Source organism: Bombyx mori, chromosome 22 (assembly GCF_030269925.1).
Source record: "Bombyx mori chromosome 22, ASM3026992v2".
Lineage (NCBI taxonomy): Eukaryota > Metazoa > Arthropoda > Insecta > Lepidoptera > Bombycidae > Bombyx > Bombyx mori.
Window position 1 is genome coordinate 9,737,768 of NC_085128.1, and position 22,756 is coordinate 9,760,523.

General features: G+C 35.6%; 1 protein-coding gene and 1 long non-coding RNA gene across 2 annotated transcripts in view; both read right to left on the bottom strand.

Annotated features, from left to right (window-relative positions):
* Positions 1–766: 766 nt before the first annotated feature.
* Positions 767–2,155, bottom strand: LOC101742122 (zinc finger matrin-type protein 2). Its single transcript, XM_004931813.4, has 3 exons — positions 1,838–2,155; positions 1,509–1,750; positions 767–1,057 (listed from the first exon to the last, which is right to left on the bottom strand). Exons 1-3 carry the CDS (start codon positions 1,950–1,952, stop codon positions 818–820), a joined length of 597 nt encoding a protein of 198 aa, XP_004931870.1. The 5' UTR covers positions 1,953–2,155; the 3' UTR covers positions 767–817.
* A 5,090-nt stretch (positions 2,156–7,245) lies between these two features.
* Positions 7,246–22,756, bottom strand: part of LOC134200989 (uncharacterized) — a 79,099-nt gene continuing 63,588 nt past the window's right edge. Inside the window, exon 2 of the long non-coding RNA XR_009976129.1 lies at positions 7,246–7,499. This is a non-coding gene — a long non-coding RNA (uncharacterized LOC134200989). The remainder of the gene's footprint in view (positions 7,500–22,756) is intronic.

Sequence of the window (22,756 nt, forward strand, 5' to 3'; positions counted from 1 at the left end):
TTTTTTCAGTGGACTTTTTTGAGGATCCCGAGAAATTACGTCCAACGGCTTTGTTTCATTTTCCCACATTTGTGCACTTTCACAGATATTAAACAGTTAATAAACCACCATTATTACACATTTAAACCCGAAGAAACACAAAATAAAACAAATCACACAACTTCACGCCTCGCGTTCCCGCCAAAAAGTATTATATAAAATTCTTTTTTTAAGGTATTTTATGACCTGGTGACTAAGACCTTTAAGTCATGTCTTATTTTAATTTATAGATTTGGGCGAGATCGTTATCTTAGCCCAGACTCAACAGAAACGACTTAGAGTAGAGAGATGAGCGCTCTTTTAACGCCCAGCCAACTGATTTTGTTGTTGAATTGTTTATTGTCCTCGAAAAGTCAGTCAGTCAAAGTAGTCACGTGCGATTTACATATCCCAAAATCCCAAATCCCAAAAACTAAAGTTGATGTGAGTTTTGACATATACAGGACTACTGGAGTCAGTGAAAAGCTTTCATCTAGCACATGAAAAACATGCCCTCATACCAAGTCCGGTAGTGGACATTGTAGCCTTATAATTTATATTTTTTAATTGGAAAAAGCATTTGGAACATGTTACATTTACATGGTGTCGTTTTTTCTAGCCTTTTCCAAATAAATATGGTAATATTATCCTGTCTGCTAAATCAAAGTTCATAATTATACCTTGATAAAACAAGGTCAGGGCAAATAGAATTATTAGCCAAATAATAATTAAAACATTCAATGAAACATTATTGTACCACACAGTATTTATTAATATAAGCTTTACATTTTAAAACATATCATTTTTTAGATCCTCCAAAGCCAGAAAACCCCATAATTTGTGCTAATTCAGAAGGTGCTGGTGTATCATCTATTTCATCATTCTCCATTAACTTCCGTTTCTTGTCCCGACGTCTCTCCCTACGTAGCTCTTTCACACGAGCTTCTTCTTCAGCGGCTTCCTTTAATCTTGTGTCTAATTCATATTCACGCTTTTTCTCTTCCAACTTTCGTTTATTGAGTGCAAATCTTGCTTTTACCTGGAACCAAACAAATATAATGTAGTAGTAGTAGCTATGATAGAATAGAATAAATATTATTAAAACCTGAATGGTATTTATAAAATTGAGAACAGCTAGATGAGTTAGATAGATTATTTCAAATTAGTGGTCTAGAAATTTAAATCATCTATTTGGTTGAACATTTTACATTTATTATTCCTTAACAATAGCATTAGAACTTGATAAAATTAAGATTGAAAGAATTTGTTGAGAATTATTTTAATATTGAGTGCTCTAGTTGAGTGGGATGGTAGGTTTGCTCAACTCAGGCAATCACAAAAATAATAGCGTTGGTTCATGATGTTTGTTATTATTTTGATGCAACAGTGGCCAATTGATGATCTCAGACCATAAATCTAGTAGCAAGTCAACAATCCTATTTACCTGCTTGGTACTATGCATATACATACATGTGAAAAAGTAAGCTCACCTGATCTAAGCTGCTCCTTTCTATTTTCATGGACATTCCCAGATTCCTCTGATGTTTTTTACCATTGATGTGATCAAGGAAATTTATTGAATCTTTAACAACACAGTCACAAACATTACAATAATATCCTCCAGATTGGGACGTTGGCGTATTCTTATTGATTACTACACTCTTCCCGAGTCTCGAGTCCAAATCTACTTTATATTCACGTTGTTTGAGAAGTTCACGTTTGACTGGAGTGGCTGGAAAATGAAAATTAAACAAACATTTATATATTGTGTCAAATTTGTATTTTAACGTAACAAAGTGTGTTGACACAAATATTTTACCTTTCTTCTTGGATTTTTCTTCTTCTTCTAGCTCTGCTTTCAAACGCTCGGCTGCAATTTTCTCGAATTCCTCTTTGTCCCATTTTCTTCGGTGGTCATCGGGGCGCATACTCATGTTTAAATTTTATAGTATTTATTTCACAACAATTACAAGTTATGATTTTCTTACACACTCCACTTGTTTGTTTTATATTAAACGTGTACCCAGAGGGAAGAGTAATCAATTAGATCTATTAAAAAAATAACACGAGAAAATCATCCTTAACAACACAAACGAAATGTTTCTAATTGACAACTAGCAGTGACAAAACTGACAAATGATTAGTTGTAGTATTTCCATTTTCTAACAAGAAAGGCGAAAGCATATATATATTATACAGCCTAATCTTTTATATATTCAGTTACATGAAAATTAATATAATAGGTTGGGGAAAAAGTTTCTTCGCATTTTTTAAGAAAATTAACAAATTTTTTTAATAGTTTATTTACATTTAACTTAAGTATGTAGGTATCATTTTGTTCGATAGCTTTTTGCCATTTTGTAAATAGGGACATGATCCCATTGCTATAAAAAATTTGGGGCTTCTGATCAAAATACCGAGACAATTGGTTTTGGCAGTCCTCTCGTGATGTTAATCTGACACTGCCTAAAGAATTCTGAAGAACCGAAACAGGTGGAAACCTGAAGGTGCAAGGTCAGGACGGATATACGGATAAACAGCGGATGCATTAACATCTTCCAGTCAAGCTCTCTTAATTTTTGCTGAATGGCTAAAGATGTGTAAGGTCACATTGTTATCATGATGAAAAGCCACACTCCTTCTGTTGATTAATTCTGGCCACTTTCTCTCAACTTCTTCCTTTAATCTCATCAGTTGTTCGCAGTAGAGTTCAGAATCAATGGTCTTGCCTGGTGGTAACAGCTCATAATGAATAATGTCCTTCCAATTCCACTACACAAACAGCATCACCTTGTTGCAAGTTAACCCAGGTTTTGCCACAGTCTGTGAAGCCTGACGGACCTTTGACCACGACTTTTTTCGTACGTTCTTGTCGTGCGTGATCCACTTTTCATCACCAGTTATCAGCTTCTTCAAACATGGTTCGGTTTCATTACGTCGTAATAAAGAATCACAAATGAGTACACGGTTCATTAGGTTTCTTTCAGTGAGCTCGTGAGGTACCCAAATATCGAACTTTTTTGTGTATCTATTTTTTTTCAAATGAGCCAAAGCTGTTTTGTAGTCAATTCCCAGTTCTTCAGCTACGTCGTAACTACTGATATGCCGATCTTGCTTTACTTTTTCAAAAAGATGCGATCAGTCACTTTCACTTTTTCAAAAAGATTCGATTAGAGCGACGTACAAATTCTTAAAATAAAAATTTCGTATTGAAAACGCTTAAACCAATTTTGTGCTACTTTCACAGACACAGCACTAGGTCCATAAACATCGCAATTTTTTTTCGCGGCCTACGTTGCATTTTTACCTTTTTTGTAGTAAACTTTTTAAATGTATCGATTTTCTTCATTAGATTCCCTAATCTTGACAGTACGAAAAACAAATAAAAATCACACATTTTCTTAATTTGAATTTGGAATTGTCTTTTTTAAAATTTTAAACCTTTAATTATTCCAAAACCAGCCAGATACAAATAGTATAACCAAAGAGATTTTATTACAAGTTCATACATACCTACCTACTATAATGAGAAAAGACTTTTCCCCATACTATTATAAAAATGATATAGATATAAAAAGAGTTGAAGATGATTTATTTGAGGCTGTAATCGATTGGGGTGAAATGAGATGAGATGGGATGATATAACGTTTTAGTAAAATGGTGGTTATTTACAGAAACTTTAGTGGACTTTTTGGAAGAACCCGAAAAGCCACTTCCAGTGACTGTTTTTTTATTTATTTCTTTTGTATTGCCTTTGTGGGCAGACGAGCATATGGCCTACCTGAGTGGTTACCGTCGCCTATGGACTTCAGCTATGCCAGAGGCAGAGTCAAGACGCTGCCTACCGCTAAGTAGGGTAGACTAACAGCCTGGCCACGGGACATTCGCCGATGCGAATATTCGCGCGGTGCGAACGGCGAAGCGTCTAGCGACTAAAACAAGCGCATAGAAATGTACCTAACAAGCCACGCGCACCGGCGACCGGCGAAGCGACCGGCGAAATGTACCGAGCGAATCGCGCGATGCGGCGGGCGAGCAAAACAAATGCATGAATACGGACGGCGCGAGCCACGGAGTCGAGCGGTAGTCGCGGCGAATAGTGCAGTGATTAAATGAGTTTAGTTGTTTTCGCCGCGAAAAATTAACGCCGAAATTTTTATATTTTTTATTTATTTTTTATTTTATAATTTTAAAGTCGTCGTGGCCTAACGGACGTCCGGTGCAATCGTGTTGAGCGATGCACCGGTGTTCGAATATCAGGCGGGTACCAATTTTTGTAATGAAATACGTACTCAACAACACTCAACGTTCACGATTAATTTCCACGGTGAAGGAATAACATCGTGTGATAAAAATGAAATCTTCAAAATAATAATTTGCGTAATTACTGGTGGTAGGACCTCTTGTGAGTCTACACGGGTGGGTACTACCACCCTGCCTATTTCTGCCGTGAAGTAGTAATGCGTTTCGGTTTGAAGGGTGAGGCAGCCATTATAACTATACTTGAGACCTTAGAACTTATATCTCAAGGTGGGTGGCGCATTTACGTTGTGGATGTCTATGGGCTCCAGTAACCACTTAACACAAGGTGGGCTGTGAGCTCGTCCACCCATCTAAGCAATAAAAAAATAAAATAGCTGAAATACTAGCTAGACCAGCTATTTGGAAGTCTAGCCACCCAAAGTATTTCTCGTACTTCTTGTGGAATTCTCCATCTATAGGTATACTCCGATTCTTATTCAAATCATGTACTTCACAATCTTTTCCAAATAATAGGTCCTGAACCAAAAAACTATTAATTTGTAAGCAATATCGAGATAATTTCGATATAGACATTTCGCTGTCGGACTTCCTTACTAGTCGCGGCGGCGAACGTGAGTACCCGTGGCCTGCAAACGGTGCTGCGCGAATGGTCGCCTCGCCCACCGCTTCGCTGTTCGCACCGCCGATCCCCGTGGCCAGGCCGTAAGACGTGTTTTGGGCGACGTCGACTGTTTTCCATTCTGTCCGCAGGATCGGGAAGGTTTTTTTTTGTTTTTTTTTTGTTTATTAGAGTATTGTATAAATGTATTGTATATTAAAAATATAGATAAATAATAGTAATAAGCGGTTTGACTTATATTCATATTTTTTTAAAACTTGTTGGTATAGCTACGTTCTCCTAGTTGACCTGCTTGGTGGCCAAAAAAATTAGAAGACAATGTGACGGGAACTGGCAATATATGGCCTTATTTATTTTGTCGTATGAAAGTTCAGGTTAAAAATCGATGTATGCACTTTGAAATACTTTACTTGGCTTTTATGCTATCATTACTATTTATTACCTCTTTTGGTATTAAACAACGATTAGCAAAGTCCACAGCTATAACAAGGTGAATCCACAGACTAACTGGAAAGGTAAAACCATTGTCAAGCCTAAGTAAAATTAAAATCATAATTGCATCCGTAAATGGCTGCTCTGCTCTTCGAGCATGAACGCTTTACGTTATAAGGAGTTAAACTAGATAGATAGTATATAGATATACTATATAGATAGTATATCAGTATTTTGATTGACTTTTGTGTTTTTTTTTTACCCATTGTATAATGTGAATATTTTTGTGTTTGCTTGTAAATTCATATTATTTTAAATCTCATTCTTAATAATCTAATCAACATTACGTTGAGTTTTCTGTTTGTGAAATTTTAGAGAAAAGGAAGTGTTTTTTTTGCTTGGATGGTTGATCGCGCTTATGGCCCATGTGTTAAATGGTTACGGGAACCCATAGAGCATACTAAGTGAATGCTGCCAGCTATTTTGAGGCATGAGGATGAAGTTCTAGTTGTATTGTATAATGTCTATCCCACATTTCATACCAAATGAGTATGAATGATTGGAACAAATGACCGCTTCGCGACAAAAATAGGCAGGATAGTCGTAATGTCCGGGCTTACAACACGCTCTACTACCAGTTTAAAATATGTGAATATTGACTTCTCCGAATTTTGCTATGTAACTTGAATAACAGTAATGGTTCAGTATATGTTATAGGTATTACCGATACTTTTTGCAAATATTGAAATGGAAATTAATTTTTCTAAAAGTTAGCTCGATAATTTCAAATTTTAACTATCAAAGATTAACTATCAAAAAACAGTCATTGTTTCTGACATAGGAAAACTTACCCACGCTGCGACTTCTGGTCCACGATCGAAACTAGATCACTTTTTAGCCGTAGTAACTATAATAATATGTTCTACGAGCAAAGGCATGACCATCAGAAATGAAAGAACAACAATGAATTATCTTTTTGTATTTGATAGTAATCAAACTTAAAGAGCTTTTAATTTTTGTTTGCTGGTATTAAATATATCTATTTTCTACCTTTACAATACCTGGAATTTTAATACGGAACGGATTTTAACGGATTTTTCGCAATATTGCCAATCTTTTGAAAATCGTAATGGCTAACTAGAAATATTGATATTTTTGGGTAAGCTTATTCCGGTATAATGAAGTGGACTCTACCCACGTGTACTGTATTGAACCGCCGACCTTATTATTTGTATAGAAGAAATGGACCGATGTGTTCACAGTCCACAACACAGTCACGGTTAAAGGATTACGGGGATTGTCACTGCCCAAGTTGAAGTTGCAAATCAATTATTGCTCTGGATTCGATTGATGCGTTCTTATGAATGTGTCGACCTATATTCTAACTGTGTAATTTGTAACTGGCGAGTAACTGGCTAATTTACGTAATAAATTTCGATTGCTTCTGTGCTATTCGATAAATTAATGTTAGCTAGGATAATATAGAACAAATGTCGAGTAAAAGTGACACTATTTGGAATAGAAGAGCGACCAAGTGTGATTGTAAGTGAAGGACACGACCTTCCTGCCAGGACATATGGCGTGCCCATTACCCATAACATTACCGTGATGAAAGTTCTATCATTCTTCCCTATTCGATTTTTGAACGTAAGCGCGAATCGCTCTATCGTATTATGATTGTAACAGCTATGTTATTTCAAATTAATTTTCTTTATCTTAATCTAACTTCGGATTTAAACTAGGAAATTATGTTAAAAAATGATAACTTTTAGCCGGCAGACAAAATACAATACAGAGTAATATTGACGATATTAGAACCACTGAAAACAATGTATTATTAGTCATTAAACGATAATAAGCTGAAAATATAGCCTCTCAAGGCTAACAGCATAGGTAGGGGAAAAAAAACGATAAGATGTACATAGTATATATAATCTATATTTATATTTTGGCCAAAAGAACGCATTCGATTTACAACAATATTTCTTAATTGACGTTTTACTCGTTATAGGGTTAATCTGAAGCAACTGTGTTTTGCGCTTTGAAGGACGGGATAGCCGCTATTCCAATGCAACTGAGATATCGACCACATATTTTAAAGTGAACGGTGGCTTATACGATGTAATATTTTTAAGTTTCGTCGACCTCTTAAACCCAGATGGGAGGCCTGTAAACAAACAAAAAGGATTACGAACTTCCATGCTTTTTTTTTTTTTTTTTTTGCTTAGATGCGTGGACGAGCTCACAGCCCACCTGGTGTAAAGTGGTTACTGGAGCCCATGGACATCTACAACGTAAATGCGCCACCCACCTTGAGATATAAGTTCTAAGATCTCAGTATAGTTACAACGGCTGCCCCACCCTTCAAACCGAAACGCATTACTGCTTCACGGCAGAAATAGGCAGGGTGGTGGTACCTACCCGTGCGGACTCACAAGAGGTTCTACCACCAGTAAAATGCTTGTATCAATCAAAATATAAAAATGACTGTAGTTTGCCCTCTGTGATTCCTAAGCCATTCATCTAATTGTTATGAACATAGTAGAGTTGCCACGCTGAGAAAGCTCCCTTTTATAGTATTATCAATATAAAATTATGATTTTCAAATAGTTTGTCACAGTGACAGCGGAGCGTGACCCTATCTCACTAGTTATGAATAACTTCATTGCCACTATATTGTTTCGAACCTGCAATTTCTTAATAAACAATAGACAAGTGAATGAAAAAAAGGCTTAACATGTTCGAAAGTTAAAATTAAATCTTGTTGAATTAAAATCCTTAAATGTAGAGGTTTTCTTCAAATAAGTAACGTCTAGTTAGCTGTGTTTTTTCAGCCGCTCTCAATGTAAATTGCATCGGTCTCGCGAGGCGAACAAAGCCTGACAGGGATAGAAGGACCGAGCCTCGCGTCCCGTTACTCCCGACTTCTGCTAAGACCGTTCCACGTAAAGCGAATAAAGTGTTGTGCTTAGATCCTCGAAGGTAGTATTGAAAGAAAGAAAAAATGAACTGTTGATGCTGCAAATGATTTCAGAAAATAACCGGTATTAGGCATGAGGTCTCAATATAAGTTACTAGAACTAACTAGTAGTCAACTAAGTACTAGAATTGAATCACTATTAGATACCTTACTGGCGGTAGGACGTCTTGCGAGTCCGCACGAGTAGGTACCTCCACCCTGCCTATTTATGCCGTGAATCCGTTCTCGTTCGACAATAATTTAGGGTTGTAAGTGTAGATATTGTATTTCTTCAAGCCCGTTGCTTTCGAATTGTTATGTTTCGGTGTCGATCGGCTACCGTTTGTAATCGATATATGCGAAGAAACAATGTTTATTAGCTCTATTTTTGAAGAAACCCAAACGAGATGAAATGGTTGAATCATAGAATTCTATTCAAAATTATATCGCAAAGGTTGTGTAATTATTATTGCAAAAACGATACAATTTTAGAATCTATCTAAGTATATTTATCTATAATAAGTAAGTATAAATATATCTATATATATAAAACTGAACTGCTGCTCGTTAGTCTCGCTAAAACTCGAGAACGGCTGGACCAATTTGTCTAATTTTGGTCTTGAATTATTTGTCGAAGTCCAGAGAAGGTTTAACAGGTAGATAAATATGAAAATACTCGGATTTAAATAAAAATAACAATTTTGTTTTTCCTTTGATGTGTTCCCCGTTGGACGGATTCCTTTTGTTTGTTTTAAGATTATTTTACACAAAAGTTTAGGTCTTTTATTTATCGATTGAGGCACTACGAGGTCTGCCGGGTCAGCTAGTACAAAATAAAAATCGTAATACGTGAATTGAATGAAATAAATATTTTCGTCAACAGTTTTTATTGAATGCATACAAAACACGTCGAAAACAGTTGGAGAAGTAAATATCCCTTGAGTATTGAAACGGATAGTGAGCTGTTGAAACAATTCCCTTTACACTATTAACTTGTTAAGCGTTCCGATATTTACTTATAACGTATTGGGTATAACTTACCAGTCATTGTGAGACTAAGTGCATTAGATTAAAATAGCTTGTTAGCGTGAAATGTTTATGTATCCGATACGATATATCGACATCATTAAATTTTCTAAACCAACTGTAAACAGTTTCTCTAGAAAGAGCAAACACAAAATGTTTGAAAGTCATGTACCAAAACAAAACGAAAATTCCAGAAGTCAAGATTTGAAATCATATAAAGTCATTACGCTAATACAGAACCTCGTTTCCTCGAACCTCGATCCTTATTTTACATACATTTGATTAACAATATTAATAATCTCATAGAGCATTATTTATTCAGAGCGATTTCGAGTCTTCGATGCGATGAGGTATATTCAATCGGAAGAGCACCGAAAGGTTCTATAAACTTTAGTGACAATAAAACAATGTCTAATAGTATTAAATCAATGAAAGCTTTGTTTAAAATTCAATACACATTAAACGAAATCTATAGGTTTTAATAACCAATTGTCAGTCATAAAACATTCAAAGCCTCTGCCGGGAATGTATTGCTCATAAAAAGAAAAATCCAATAAGAATAAAATGAAACAGACGGAATAGCGATAAAAAAAACAAATGAAAATGTACGCAAAAACGTCAAATTTGTGCGTTTCGCCGGTGAAGGCAGGGTGGGTTTTTTTTTAAATTGCGAAATGGCCCAATTTGTATTTACGGACTGTAAAAATTAATGTATATGTTTTATACAACCCGGAGCGGGAACTCCGTATTATGTTATTTTATAAACTTAACAAAACGAAAACACGTTCTGTGATGTTATTTCGCGAGGTTACGACGCGGCAATTGTCTTTGTAGGTACAACAGGCAAGAGGAAAATGCATATTAATGCATCCATCATGATTAGCTATGTATTACATATAACAAATGAAGTCGTCGTGGCCTAAAAGATAAGACGTTCGGTGCATTCGTGTTGAAGCGATGCACCGGTGTTCGAATCCCGCAGGCGGGTACCAATTTTTCTAATGAAATACGTACTCAACAAATGTTCACGATTGACTTCCACGGTGAAGGAATAACATCGTGTAATAAAAGTGAAGCCCGCAAAATTATAATTTGCGTAATTACTGGTGGTAGGACCTGTTGTGAGTCCGCGCGGGTAGGTACCACCGCCCTGCCTATTTCTGTCGTGAAGCAGTAATGCGTTTCGGTTCGAAGGGTGGGGTAGCCGTTGGGTGGCGCATTTACGTTGTAGATGTCTATGGGCTCCAGTAACCACTTAACATCAGGTGGGCTGTGAGCTCGTCCACCCATCTAAGCAATAAATAAAAAAATTAAGTATTCGTAATCTACTTCAATAAAGTCTGCATGTAGTTTGCACGTTTTTACAACGCATGAAGTATGAGTGTAAAATGAGACCAAGAAATTCAGGTTTTGAAATGCACAAGAAGACAATTTGATTGCGCATGACAAAGACACATTAAAATTCTGTAATGAGTCCTGCCTTGTCATACAGCTTGTTATAGCTCAATAATTTTTCAAATCTAATATCCTTAATTACTGCTATGGTAAATTTGGATATTCGGGTATCGCTTCTTTGAATGTGACACCAATTTCAGGTGCTACAATTGCACTTAACGCGATAAAAAAGTCTCCCTTTAGTTACATTTTTTTGGAAATTATGGGCAACGAAAACGAGATAAAATGGCTAATAATGCCCAGAACATTGTTTATTTTGTTAGCGGAGTACGTAAGACCGTTTCTGTAAAATGTAGCAACAATCAGCAAATTGATTACAGTCTTTGCAGTATTGATGTTCTCCAATATTCCTTTTAAATGTTATATTAAAATAGTAGGCGAAGGTATATCCTTAACAGTAGACTGACGGATTGTTTCTGGATCAAAATAATAAAAACAAAAATTCATCAAGCTTGCTTCAAATATTTCTATTACACATTATATCGTCATTATGCTCCATTCAAGCAAAAGCTAACGGGACGGGAAGTTGCTGTCTAAGGAAAAAAATACGCTATTTTTTTCAAAATAACTCATTTTCTTTTTGAATAAAACTTTTCCCTGCTATTTTGTTTGTTGTAATAGTCAGCATAGAGCGGCTACTTCTCTTTAGGCCTATCAAATTACACAATAGTCATTATTTACCTAGCCCATGCATCAGCCCGCTGAGTTTCTCGCCGGATCTTCTCAGCGGGTCGCGATTCTGATCCGGTAGTAGATTTATTCGCGAAGCAATTGCTCTTGAGTTGTTAGGTCTCCTTCGGAGGCGCTCGGGCAGCTGTTAGCAAATCCCACCCCTCCTGGCTGAGCCTTTGCTCGCCCACCTGTCCTGTGAAACTGGAAAGGCCTTCGGGCCACCAGTAATCTCTCAATCATAAAAAAAAAAACAATAGTCATTAAATTTTCTAAACCAACTGTAAACAATTTCTCTAGAAAGGCCTTTTGTGTTTGAAACCCATGTACCAAAACAAAACGAAAATTCCAGAAGTCAAGATTTGAAATCATATAAAGTCATTACGCTAATGCAAAACCTCGTTTCCTCGAACCTCGATCCTTATTTTCCACCTAAATAATATAACATACATGCAATGAGCGAGTAACTGGCCAATTTCTCATTCCTGGAAACTTTTTTCTCAAACCCATTGTCCTGCTTCGCGAAGCATTCATGCGTTCAAGCTTGAAAGGTAGAATTATTCGAACTGAAGTGGGCAACATTCAAATTGCGGTATATACCTATTTGCTATTGTACATTCAGTCATTGAACGTTCGCAAGTTTCAAATAATAAGTACCTAATCTGTTTCTGGGAACAATTTATTTCATTCGTGAAAAATAGAAATCATGACATTGATAAATGAAGAAAATCCATTTCTCAAAGTGCGCAGTATATTCAATAAGACATTTCCATAAATTATCGTTGGACTACCGACTGGCATCAACGGAAATTTTTCAGGTAATGCAAAATACATTATAATGTACAACATGTGAACACTAATCAGAATTCGGCTGTGGCTTAGCTGATTCTGGCTTTACTGACGTCCATGAGTAATCTCTTTAACCTGAAGATGGGTGTTAGATATTTTTTGTATTCGATAATGAAATTAATAACAACATAAACACATCAATTGCTTGGAGTTTAGTCTTTGCTTTAATTTAAAGTTTTATAAAGAAAAACTGTGTTGGGAGAGTCGCATTGGTGTCAGTTGGGTGGGTAATCGTTCATTTTGGGTTTTTGTCACATGTGTGGGAAGCAAATGCTCTGTGATGGAATATCTTATTGGCCAGTAATTATTGTTAACGCTTTCAGTTATTTTCATGGTTCGGTAAATTATATTAAAACGAATTGCATGCGTGATTAAATTACTTTTATGTTTTATTCACTCGTATTGTTTTCACGTTACAACTTATAACGTTTCAAATACTTTTCAGTTTTCGTAGACAGAATTGACAAAAATCTAATTTTATAAAAAAAATCCTCAAATATTAATATTTTTCGAGTTATTAACGAAAAACTAAATATCATTTTTTTTCATGTTATTGTGTTAATAACAATTGCAATTTTTTACCTGCACCAAAATCCTTCAAAAACATTTTTCTAGGGGTGATTCCGAATCCAATGAGCTACCGCTCATATTTTTAGGACCTTTATCTCTATTTTTCACGTCTTTGAGCTTGTTGACTAGACTAATAAGCACTTTAAGATCATAGAGACTTTAATAGCAGGATCTGTAGGGTAATGTAAATAATCATAAAAGAATGTTACAATTTTTTTTTATTTTTTTTTATTTTTTTTTTATTGCTTAGATGGGTGGACGAGCTCACAGCCCACCTGGTGTTAAGTGGTTACTGGAGCCCATAGACATCTACAACGTAAATGCGCCACCCACCTTGAGATATAAGTTCTAAGGTCTCAGTATAGTTACAACGGCTACCCCCCACCCTTCAAACCGAAACGCATTACTGCTTTATGGCAGAAATAGGCAGGGTGGTGGTGGTATCTACCCGTGCGGACTCACAAGAGGTCCTACCACCAGTGATTACGCAAATTAGAATTTTGCGGGTTTGACTTTTTTTACACGATGTTATTCCTTCACCGTGGAAGTCAATCGTGAACATTTGTTAAGTACGTATTTCATTAGAAAAATTGGTACCCGCCTGCGGGATTCGAACACCGGTGCATCGCAACAACGAATACTCCGGACGTCTTATCCTTTAGGCCACAACGACTTCGTGAATTGAAACCAATAATTTATTGAGATTTGTTGCATTCAAGGACAAGAAAAACTATCTACGTAAATTCCTTTAACAAACCAAGTTTTAATTTTATTTATAGTCGTATAATGAATTGATATCTATACCCAGCCCGCTCTCTTTTTTTTCTCTGGAATATTGTTATTTTAACCCGACGCAGTCAGCGTACATATTATTATTATTATGTTCACAGCACCCGAAAATCAAAGTAAACATTACGATATCTTTTGATATCGATTTGAATGTGTATATTTTTTTTGTGTGCATAAATATTAATTCTGGCTTTGCTCGTGATTTTAATATCAAATTTCTCCAAAAATCTGTTCTTTATCATTCCTCTTGTTTGAGATAAATGGTTAAGAGGTCGTGTCACATATAATTAGAGGGTCCTAAATTTATTTTACGAATATCTTAGTAACTTACATGTGAGCGGTCAGTAAGTTTACTTATTCGATCCAAGTTTGTACACTACGAGGATACCTTCTGAATATTTTATCGTAATAGCTTAGGACCGTCACGCCCCACGTTCGTAACTGCTGGAAGTAGCTACGAGTGTGTCCGTCTTTGGTTATTGCCACTATGTAAACATCATGAATAAACAATTTTGTAGTTTGATTTCCATCGAATGTTCAGTCGTAATTTGTTTTATTGTGAAAACTAATGTACATAATACATTTTTTTCAATTAGAATAAAGTAAAAATATCACCGTACAGACAAACTTGGTTCACCTATCTTCTATAATTAGATTTTGCTATATTTTTTTTTTGTATTGCTTTGATTGGTGGACAAGCTCACAGCCTACCTGGTGTTAAGTGGTTACTGGAGCCTATAGACATCTACGACGTAAATAGGCGGGGTGGTGGCACCTACCCGCGCGGATTCACAACAGGTCCTACCACCCGAAAAGTAAGTAAATTTACCTATCACCTACCTACCACCAGTAAGAGATAAGTAAATTTACTTCTAAATGATTGTGTATGCATAATATTTTTTAATGTTTAACAAAAAACATATTTTTTCTTAATTCCGGCTGTCAAAAGACAATGGTACTTTAATTCTCTGGTAACGTTTTATATGCGAGATAAGAGTGAGTTGGAGTTATTGTTTGCCGAATGCCTCGAGCAAACGGAGCCTTAGAGCGAGGCGGCGTACCAAATAGGATTATGGTTTGTCCACGCCTGGCTTTCATTGTTCCAGTAAAACGTGAAGGGCTTATAGCGAAATACAGAAGCTATAAGCGCTATACCTATATTGTTTACCAATCACAAACAATTGTGTATATTTAAACGTCATCAATACATAGTGGGTGTAGAGGCGCAATTCCACAAACGTGCCTTTTAAAAAAATTTTTGGCCTTCATCGATTTTTGTATCGATTATTGTAAGCTTCACGCGGGGCATGGTTGCTTTTTTTTATTGCTTAGGTGGGTGGACGTGCTCACAGCCCACCTGGTGTTAAGTGGTTACTGGAGCCTATAGACATCTACAACGTAAATGCACCACCCACCTTGAGATATAAGCTCTAAGGTCTCAAGTATAGTTACAACGGCTGCCCCACCCTTCAAACCGAAACCCATTACTGCTTCACCCCGTGTCCAAGTCGCAACCATTGTGTTTGCGACTTGGACACGGCGGAGCACACACTCGTCGTCTGCCCCGCATGGGAGGGGTGGTGCCATGACCTCGTCGCAAAAATAGTCAGTATTCGGAACCTAGGCAATAACATCGTGATAAAAGAAAACGGAAATTAAAAGTAGTTTTAATCTTGCCCACGATTCTTAAAAACCGAAGTAAATCCCAGATATTACCGCAATCTTACGTAGCATAGAAGTTTTTCCTCGGTAACAAGAAAGACAAAATCGATAACTTGTAAAATACAGGGCTCTTTATCTATGCAAATTCTAGGAAAAGTAAACAAAAAATGTTTCTTATCACGATGCGTCATTTTGATAAAAAAGACAAAAATCTCTTCAAGTATTTAGCTTATAAATAAATGTTCGTACTCTAAAAAGATGATAGTAATATAATATTATAATGGCGGCTTCTTAACGCACAAGCATACTCGGAGCACTTTGTTATGAACCATTACCGGCACATTACTGCGTCTTTATGAAAATTACCTGCGATACAATCATTTCAACGAAACGAATGTGACAGTGGCTTTTACACGTTGCCTCTGCTCGTTTGGTTTATTATAGTTAGACAAATTTACGAAACAAATTATGTATACATATATATGTATTATATGTATATATGTAGTATAAATTATGCATTATTCTATGTAATTATATATTATTATAACGTAATTGGAATTACTGAAAAAAATATTAGATTATTTTTGAACTTTCTAATTTTATTATTTAAAAGGTTTTATACCATTCTAATTTAGAAAAAAAATATGTTTTTTTTTAGTAACATTGTTATATACCGTCTTTAAAATAATGAATTGGTGGTAGGACCTCTTGTGATTGGTGGTAGGACCTCTTGTGAGTCCGCACGGGTAGGTACCACCGCCCCGCCTATTTCTGCCGTGAAGCAGTAATGCGTTTCGGTTTGAAGGGTGGGGCAGCCGTTGTGACTATACTGAGACCTTAGAACTATATCTCAAGGTGTGTGGCGCATTTACGTTGTAGGTGTCTATGGGCTCCAGTAACCACTTAACACCAGGTGGGCTGTGAGCTCGTCCACACATCTAAGCAATAAAAAAAAATAAAAAAAAAAATATGAAATGAATTATAATTATAAATAAAATTTAAAAAATGTTATTTCATTATATTATCAGTTCTCTTTGAGATCTTTAGATCTATTTCCATTTAAATAATTCTTTATAAGGTAGGCCTTGGAAAAAAAACATTTCATTAATATTAAATAGGTAGCTTAGGGAAATATTGTATTAGCAGTAAATGCTAACTAAGTCTAATGCTATGTTATTCCTCTGTTTAAATTTCGAAACATCATTTCGAAATACTGGTCAAGAAACTCAACAAATATTCCAGAGTCGAGCTGTACATATTCATTTTATTTTCGCGATTTCAGTGAAGTTTTATTCGTCACCTCTCTTTGTGGCTGAGCTGGAAAACAAGGCAATCACAACTTTGCGACAGAACTGAGAAAAGTTTCTGTCGTTTTTGAAGCAAATTGACTACATTGTGTACGAGTGCAAAGAATTCACTCTGCTTTCTTATGCTTTCATTTCGCATTCAATAACTGGATTAGGTCTTAAAGGCTTGACGAAAACATCACCTACAAATATTAAACCGTTTGGCATTAATAATAATCCGCACGGGTGTGTATCACCGTTCTTCCTATTTCTGCCGCGAAGTAGTCTTGCTTGTTTTCCTTACCTCATCGGTGGTAGCCTGAGGGTCTATTCCAGCTACGCTCGAATTAGTAGTCGAGCTCATGGGCTCAACCTGAGAGAGTTGTTAACAAAAGCCCTAGTAAGAGCAGTGCTTAGCTGGATCTACCACCGTACCGGAATCGCGTCTCACTGAGAAGATCCGGCGAGAAACTCAGTGGGTTGTGACTATGAGTAGTCTCGCGTTACGATTTTTAAAGTACGATAGCCGTTATATAAATTTAAGTGAATCGTCGAGCTCTTTGTGATCTTTGTGAGTTCCGATTACCATTTTATACTTAATGGAAAGGGAGCTTGTTCACACGTCTAATATATAACGAAAAAAAATCATGCTTTCGATGCTGCGGATACTGAAATCGAGTACGTGTGCTGTCTATTGTCAGTTAGTTTATCTTATACCTTTAAATGAGCAATTCTTGTATATTAATATTATATAATATATATTATAAGATTTTCATAAAATTTTGTATACAGGGGATTTCGGGGGCGATAAATCGATCTTGCTACGATTTATTTTCACAAAATGTTGTTTTATTCGTGTTTTCAATAATCAACTCTTCCCGACATCTATTGGCGAATAATAATACTATTTTTCTTAATTGAGGGCAACTAACCGCTTTAAAGACGCAACAAGATGGCGTTAAAACCGAGCAAAGCTCGGTCATCATCTAGTACAATATTAAAGAGGTTAAGCACGTTTTTAATATTCCGAAATTCCAGCTTGTAAGCCAGTGTAAAGTAAAAAAACTAGGAAAACATGACGATCACAGATTGACGTTCAATCAGCGGAATATTGTTCAAGCCTTGTAACGTTACGGAAAATCCCGGCTTACCGTTCCTGATGAGAGGCTCTTGTGTATGTGACTCTAAGATGAGGATAACTGCTCGTATGAAGTGTTGTCTTCCGTGTATAAAATATCAATTTATCAGGCGCTAGTTACGTGTGTTCCGCACATTAATTTTCAGTTTAGACAGTCTTATTCAGCATGTAAATGTGGTTTCCTTTTGTGATACTCGAAATCAACTATGTCGTTATATAAGAATGTTGAAATGTTGGAATTGTTTCATGCCTTATCAAAATTCCAAGTCAGAGAAATCTGAACGGCTTTTTTTGGATATTATTATCAGTACTAGGTTTCTTATCGACTTTCCGTACTAGATATGGAAAATCTATATATATAAAAATGAATTGATGTTCGTTAGTCTCTCTAAAACTCGAGAACGGCTGGACCGATTTGGCTAATTTTGATCCAGAATTATTTGTAGAAACTCAGAGAAGGTTTAAAAGGTAGATAAATATGAAAATGCTCGGAATTAAATAAAAATAACAATTTTGTTTTTCCTTTGACGTGTCCCCCGTCGCGGCGTCGGACGGATTCCTTTTGTTTGTTTTAAGTTTATAAAAGTTAGGTCTTTTTTTTATCGATTGAGGCACTACGAAGTCTATCGGGTCAGCTTGTATTAACTTAAAATATTAACACTTCCTTAATGTATTTTCTTTGGTTTTAGTGACTCGTAAACATAATTCAAGCTACTTTTACGGTTTAATCTTGCCTTTTTTTTATTGTCATGATATTAATTCCGACGTGTCGAATACTTTAGTTTTTGTGGTCATGCACGACTAAACTAGACGACTTCGTTAACTTGGTCGTAAAATTATATTTCTTCTGTGATCATAAACTACCGTTCCGCTGGAAGCTTTGCCTGCGCAAACTAGACGAATTTTCTAACGTTTTAAACATGTAACGATACGAAAATGGTTCTTTCGACATAAAACACTGTCATAGTTCATTTTATTCAATATATATATTTGCAACAACAATATACACACTTTCTTTGCTTACCACTCTTTATGCTAGTGAAAACCGTATCTAAATCGGAAAAAATATCAAATACTGGGCACTAAAAATCGCGGTAAAAAAATCGGTTCCAAACCTATGACTCGATATTCGGTCAGACAAACATTCATCAACTTAGTGAACACGAAAATAACTTGTAAGTAGATTCATAAAACTGGTGTCGTAAATATTTTTCCTTTTTCTTTTTTATAACCGAGACTTAGTTGGCTGGACGAGATTATGTTTTCTACCGATGTGATGTAATCCGATTATCGAGCTCTCCGGATGAAAACCTTTTGGTTATGTCGAAGCCATTGAAGATCTATCTTCTTAGTTTATTTAAAACTGTATAATATCTAAAAAGATATTTTTTTTTATTTGTTTAAATTTTTATATCCTTTTAACTTAAAGCTCATGTTACTTCGTACTGTTGCTCTCTATATGAACGCCGTTTTTGAAAGATTTTTTGTGTTTTAAATATGATTTTGAAAGATCACAAAAGTATGACCTCGCAGTATCAAGCGTGTCTCTCATGAGAGAGATCGATAGCTCTATGGAAAATAAACCGAGAGTCATAAATGTACTTAACGCGAGTGAAGTCACGATTTCCAACGTTTTTTAGCTTGTTCATAATTTCCTATTGCTCGTTTTACTACACTGCTAAATATTATGGGCGTATGTCGCGATTAAATTTAGTGCCAGAGCCGGTAAATAAAAAATAACTTTTCGAAATATATTTTATTTTTGGAACGAAGTTCCTTATCGCGCGTTGTGAAAGGGGCTAGACGAAAAAAATTCTTACGAAAAGTTGTCACGACACTTTTTTATTTTTAGAGATACTACTGCCATTTATCAATTTTTATGGGAACAACTTAGACTGTTGAAATATGGAATGAGTGCAACAGTTACTAACGCATCTAACATCTGTATTATATTATAATATGAATGTCACACAATAATAATAGAGAAGTAATGAAATGTTTAGCAATTATAAAATTTGGTGAGCCACAAAAAAACAGCATTGAAATCATTTGGTCGGCGTACAAAGATTTTGTTTGCAATTAAAAAAATCAGGCAGCAATCCTTGTTGGAACGAACAGCAGAGGATTTTTATTATTGATGTATAGTCTTAGTATAATTAATGGCTATAGTGTCTAATGTATAGTCTACATGCTGACGGTCATTATTATTATTCACATAAATAGCTGTTTCTTTGTATATTATTTATATTTATTTTTGATAAATCATTGTGAATAAAATGAAGTTTGTAGTTTTTTTATTGTTATCAATAAAAAATGTATACCCGAATAATTATTTTCTTTATACCTCGAATATAACTTAAAATTAATATTTTTATAATAAGGAAATTCGTTCCTGTCCGGTGTCCCATGACACCACACATCTTTTATTTTTTATGTTATTAGTCTTGTAATTAAATTCCACCAGTTAGTTCTTCGTTTATTTTAAGGATTATGGTAATTTCAAGTTGATGTCATGGTTATCGGCAGGTGATCTAATCCGGTGCATTTGCATACAACCTTACTAATTTTCGCCGCGGAGCACTCAAGTATATCGGTAAGCTTATAGTCGTTGTTCTAAAGGGAAATTCACGTCATTATGACATAATAAGTGACTCTGAAAATAAAGTTGACGTGAAACGATCACATGAAATCAAAATGAGTTATAAATCGTAATATCGAGATTTAAGAATAGATGTTTGGAGGTAATGGACACACTGAAGATTTTCTACCGAGCCGATCAAAATTTCTCGTTAGACCGGCGTTTCATCTATTATTTTTCGGAACTTGTATATACATATATGTAAGTTTATCGTGAAAATGTATTTTGCGCGATTCAGGCACCTGTCATATATAGTTATATACATTTGAAAATTTCAAAAGTTAAAAATGAACAAGAACAACTGAAAACTGAAAATGACAATTTTTTTGTTGTTGTTGGGTTGAACGCGATGAAGGCTTTCGAAGATGGATGATGGATGGATGGAAAAAATGGATGGATTGCATGAAAGACGATATGTGTAAGAGGGGGTGAGTGAAGAAATGGTATAATAATATGATAGAAGAGTATGGAAAGAGAAAACATGTAGGGCCGACCTCAGGTTTTTTTTTATTTATTTTTTATTGCTTAGATGGATGGACGAGCTCACAGCCCACCTGGTGTTAAGTGGTTACTGGAGCCCATAGACATCTACAACGTAAATGCGCCACCCACCTTGAGATATAAGTTGTAAGGTCTCAGTATAGTTACAACGGCTACCCCACCCTTCGAACCGAAACGCATTACTGCTTCACGGCAGAAATAGGCAGGGCGGTGGTACCTACCCGCGCGGACTCACAACAGGTCCTACCACCAGTAATTACGCAAATTATAATTTTGCGGGTTTGGTTTTTATTACACGATGTTATTCCTTCACCGTGGAAGTCAATCGTAAACGTTTGTTAAGTACGTATTTCATTAGAAAAATTTGTACCCGCCTGCGGGATTCGAACACCGGTGCATCGCTACATACGAATGCACCGGACGTCTTATCCTTTAGGCCACGATGACTTCAAATGATGACAATAGTGTCTGGGAGAAGGACAGTAGAATGATGATGAATATTGGTTTGAACGTGATCCGTGCCTTCGCACGTAGTTTATTCTATTGAATATATGTACATTATCCTTGATACAGTTATTGTAGTTTGCTGTACTGCAGAATAGGATTGTGTTACAATATTATTTCAACAAACGTTTGCATTTCATGAACTAAGCGATAGTCTGACTACCTATTTAATACAAGTATTTACACTTGTTTTGTTTATTTATTATAAAGTTTAGTGAGTTTGTCCAAATACATAATTATGCAAAACAGATTAACAAGCTATTTCCCATTTTAATGTATAACTTTATCAAAAAATCATCCCAATTTAACATTAAAGTATAATAATAATACACACGAGTACGTGAATTAGCTTAACAATGAAATTCGATGTTTTACAGTTCACTGACTCGGTGTGCAAAGCGAACTGCAAAATAAATTCTCCCCGTCGTAGTAGAAAGCTTTGATGGATTAAAGTCATATAAATAATACTGCTGGAAAATACAGTATCGAATGGAACTCGCTGGTAATTTTTCACTCGACTGTCAAATGCTCGTAAAAGATATTGGAAACAATTTGAGCCATATCTTGCTCGGCGGACGTGTTCCGTAGACAACGGATCTAAGGAAAAAAAAACTGAATAGGGATCATCTATTTGAGCCTCATACTAGTTTCGATCGAATGACATTGTTACTGAAACTTTTAATTTTATTTTCGTACCTTTCTACGATCTCATTTTAGATAACAACCTAATAATTTTTGTTCATTCTGATATGACACATATTTTCCTGTTCATTTACCTGAAGGCTTTTTATGTGCGCCCTCTGTGCCTTCATATATTGTGTTCTAAATTCAATATTTAACTACATTTGCTAAGCGTTCCTTTTTACTCAACCGTCCCTCATTGAAATGATTACATTTATTTTTGGTTAGACTATCTTGAATTATCAACTGTAACTGAGAGTTAAGCTTGTTATTTATCTTTGCGATTGTGGGGCTTATTTAGACTTTCTACAAAAATTCCCAGTGCTTTAATTAACCTCATTTTATTTTCAACTGCGGGCTCCCATAACTGTGCTTCGGATTTTCAGCTTGAATTAAGAATTTCGCATAGAAACAAAGGACATGACCAACATTATCAAATAAATGTTACATAATTTTGATACAATTTTATTAGCTTGGCTTTGTGTTTATTTTATATGGATGACATGTTTGTGTGTATATTAGTATTTTATGTGTATGGAGCGGCATCTTTAAATGTAATTTTCACCGATTTCAAGATGACAGATTGATTTGTACCTAAGCGGCACTGAAAATTTCGGGAATTAACGAAGTGACACAACATTACTATTTAAAAATGTATTTATTACTTTTCGAAGTATTCTCCGCGAAATTTGACACA

Coding starts and splice junctions, on each gene's coding strand:
- LOC101742122 (XM_004931813.4), bottom strand. CDS start 1,952: ATGAGTATGCGCCCCGATGACCACCGAAGAAAATGGGACAAAGAGGAA. Junction 1,751..1,837: donor AGAAAAATCCAAGAAGAAAG/GTAAAATATTTG, acceptor TTCATTTTCCAG/CCACTCCAGTCAAACGTGAA. Junction 1,058..1,508: donor AAAGGAGCAGCTTAGATCAG/GTGAGCTTACTT, acceptor GTTTGGTTCCAG/GTAAAAGCAAGATTTGCACT.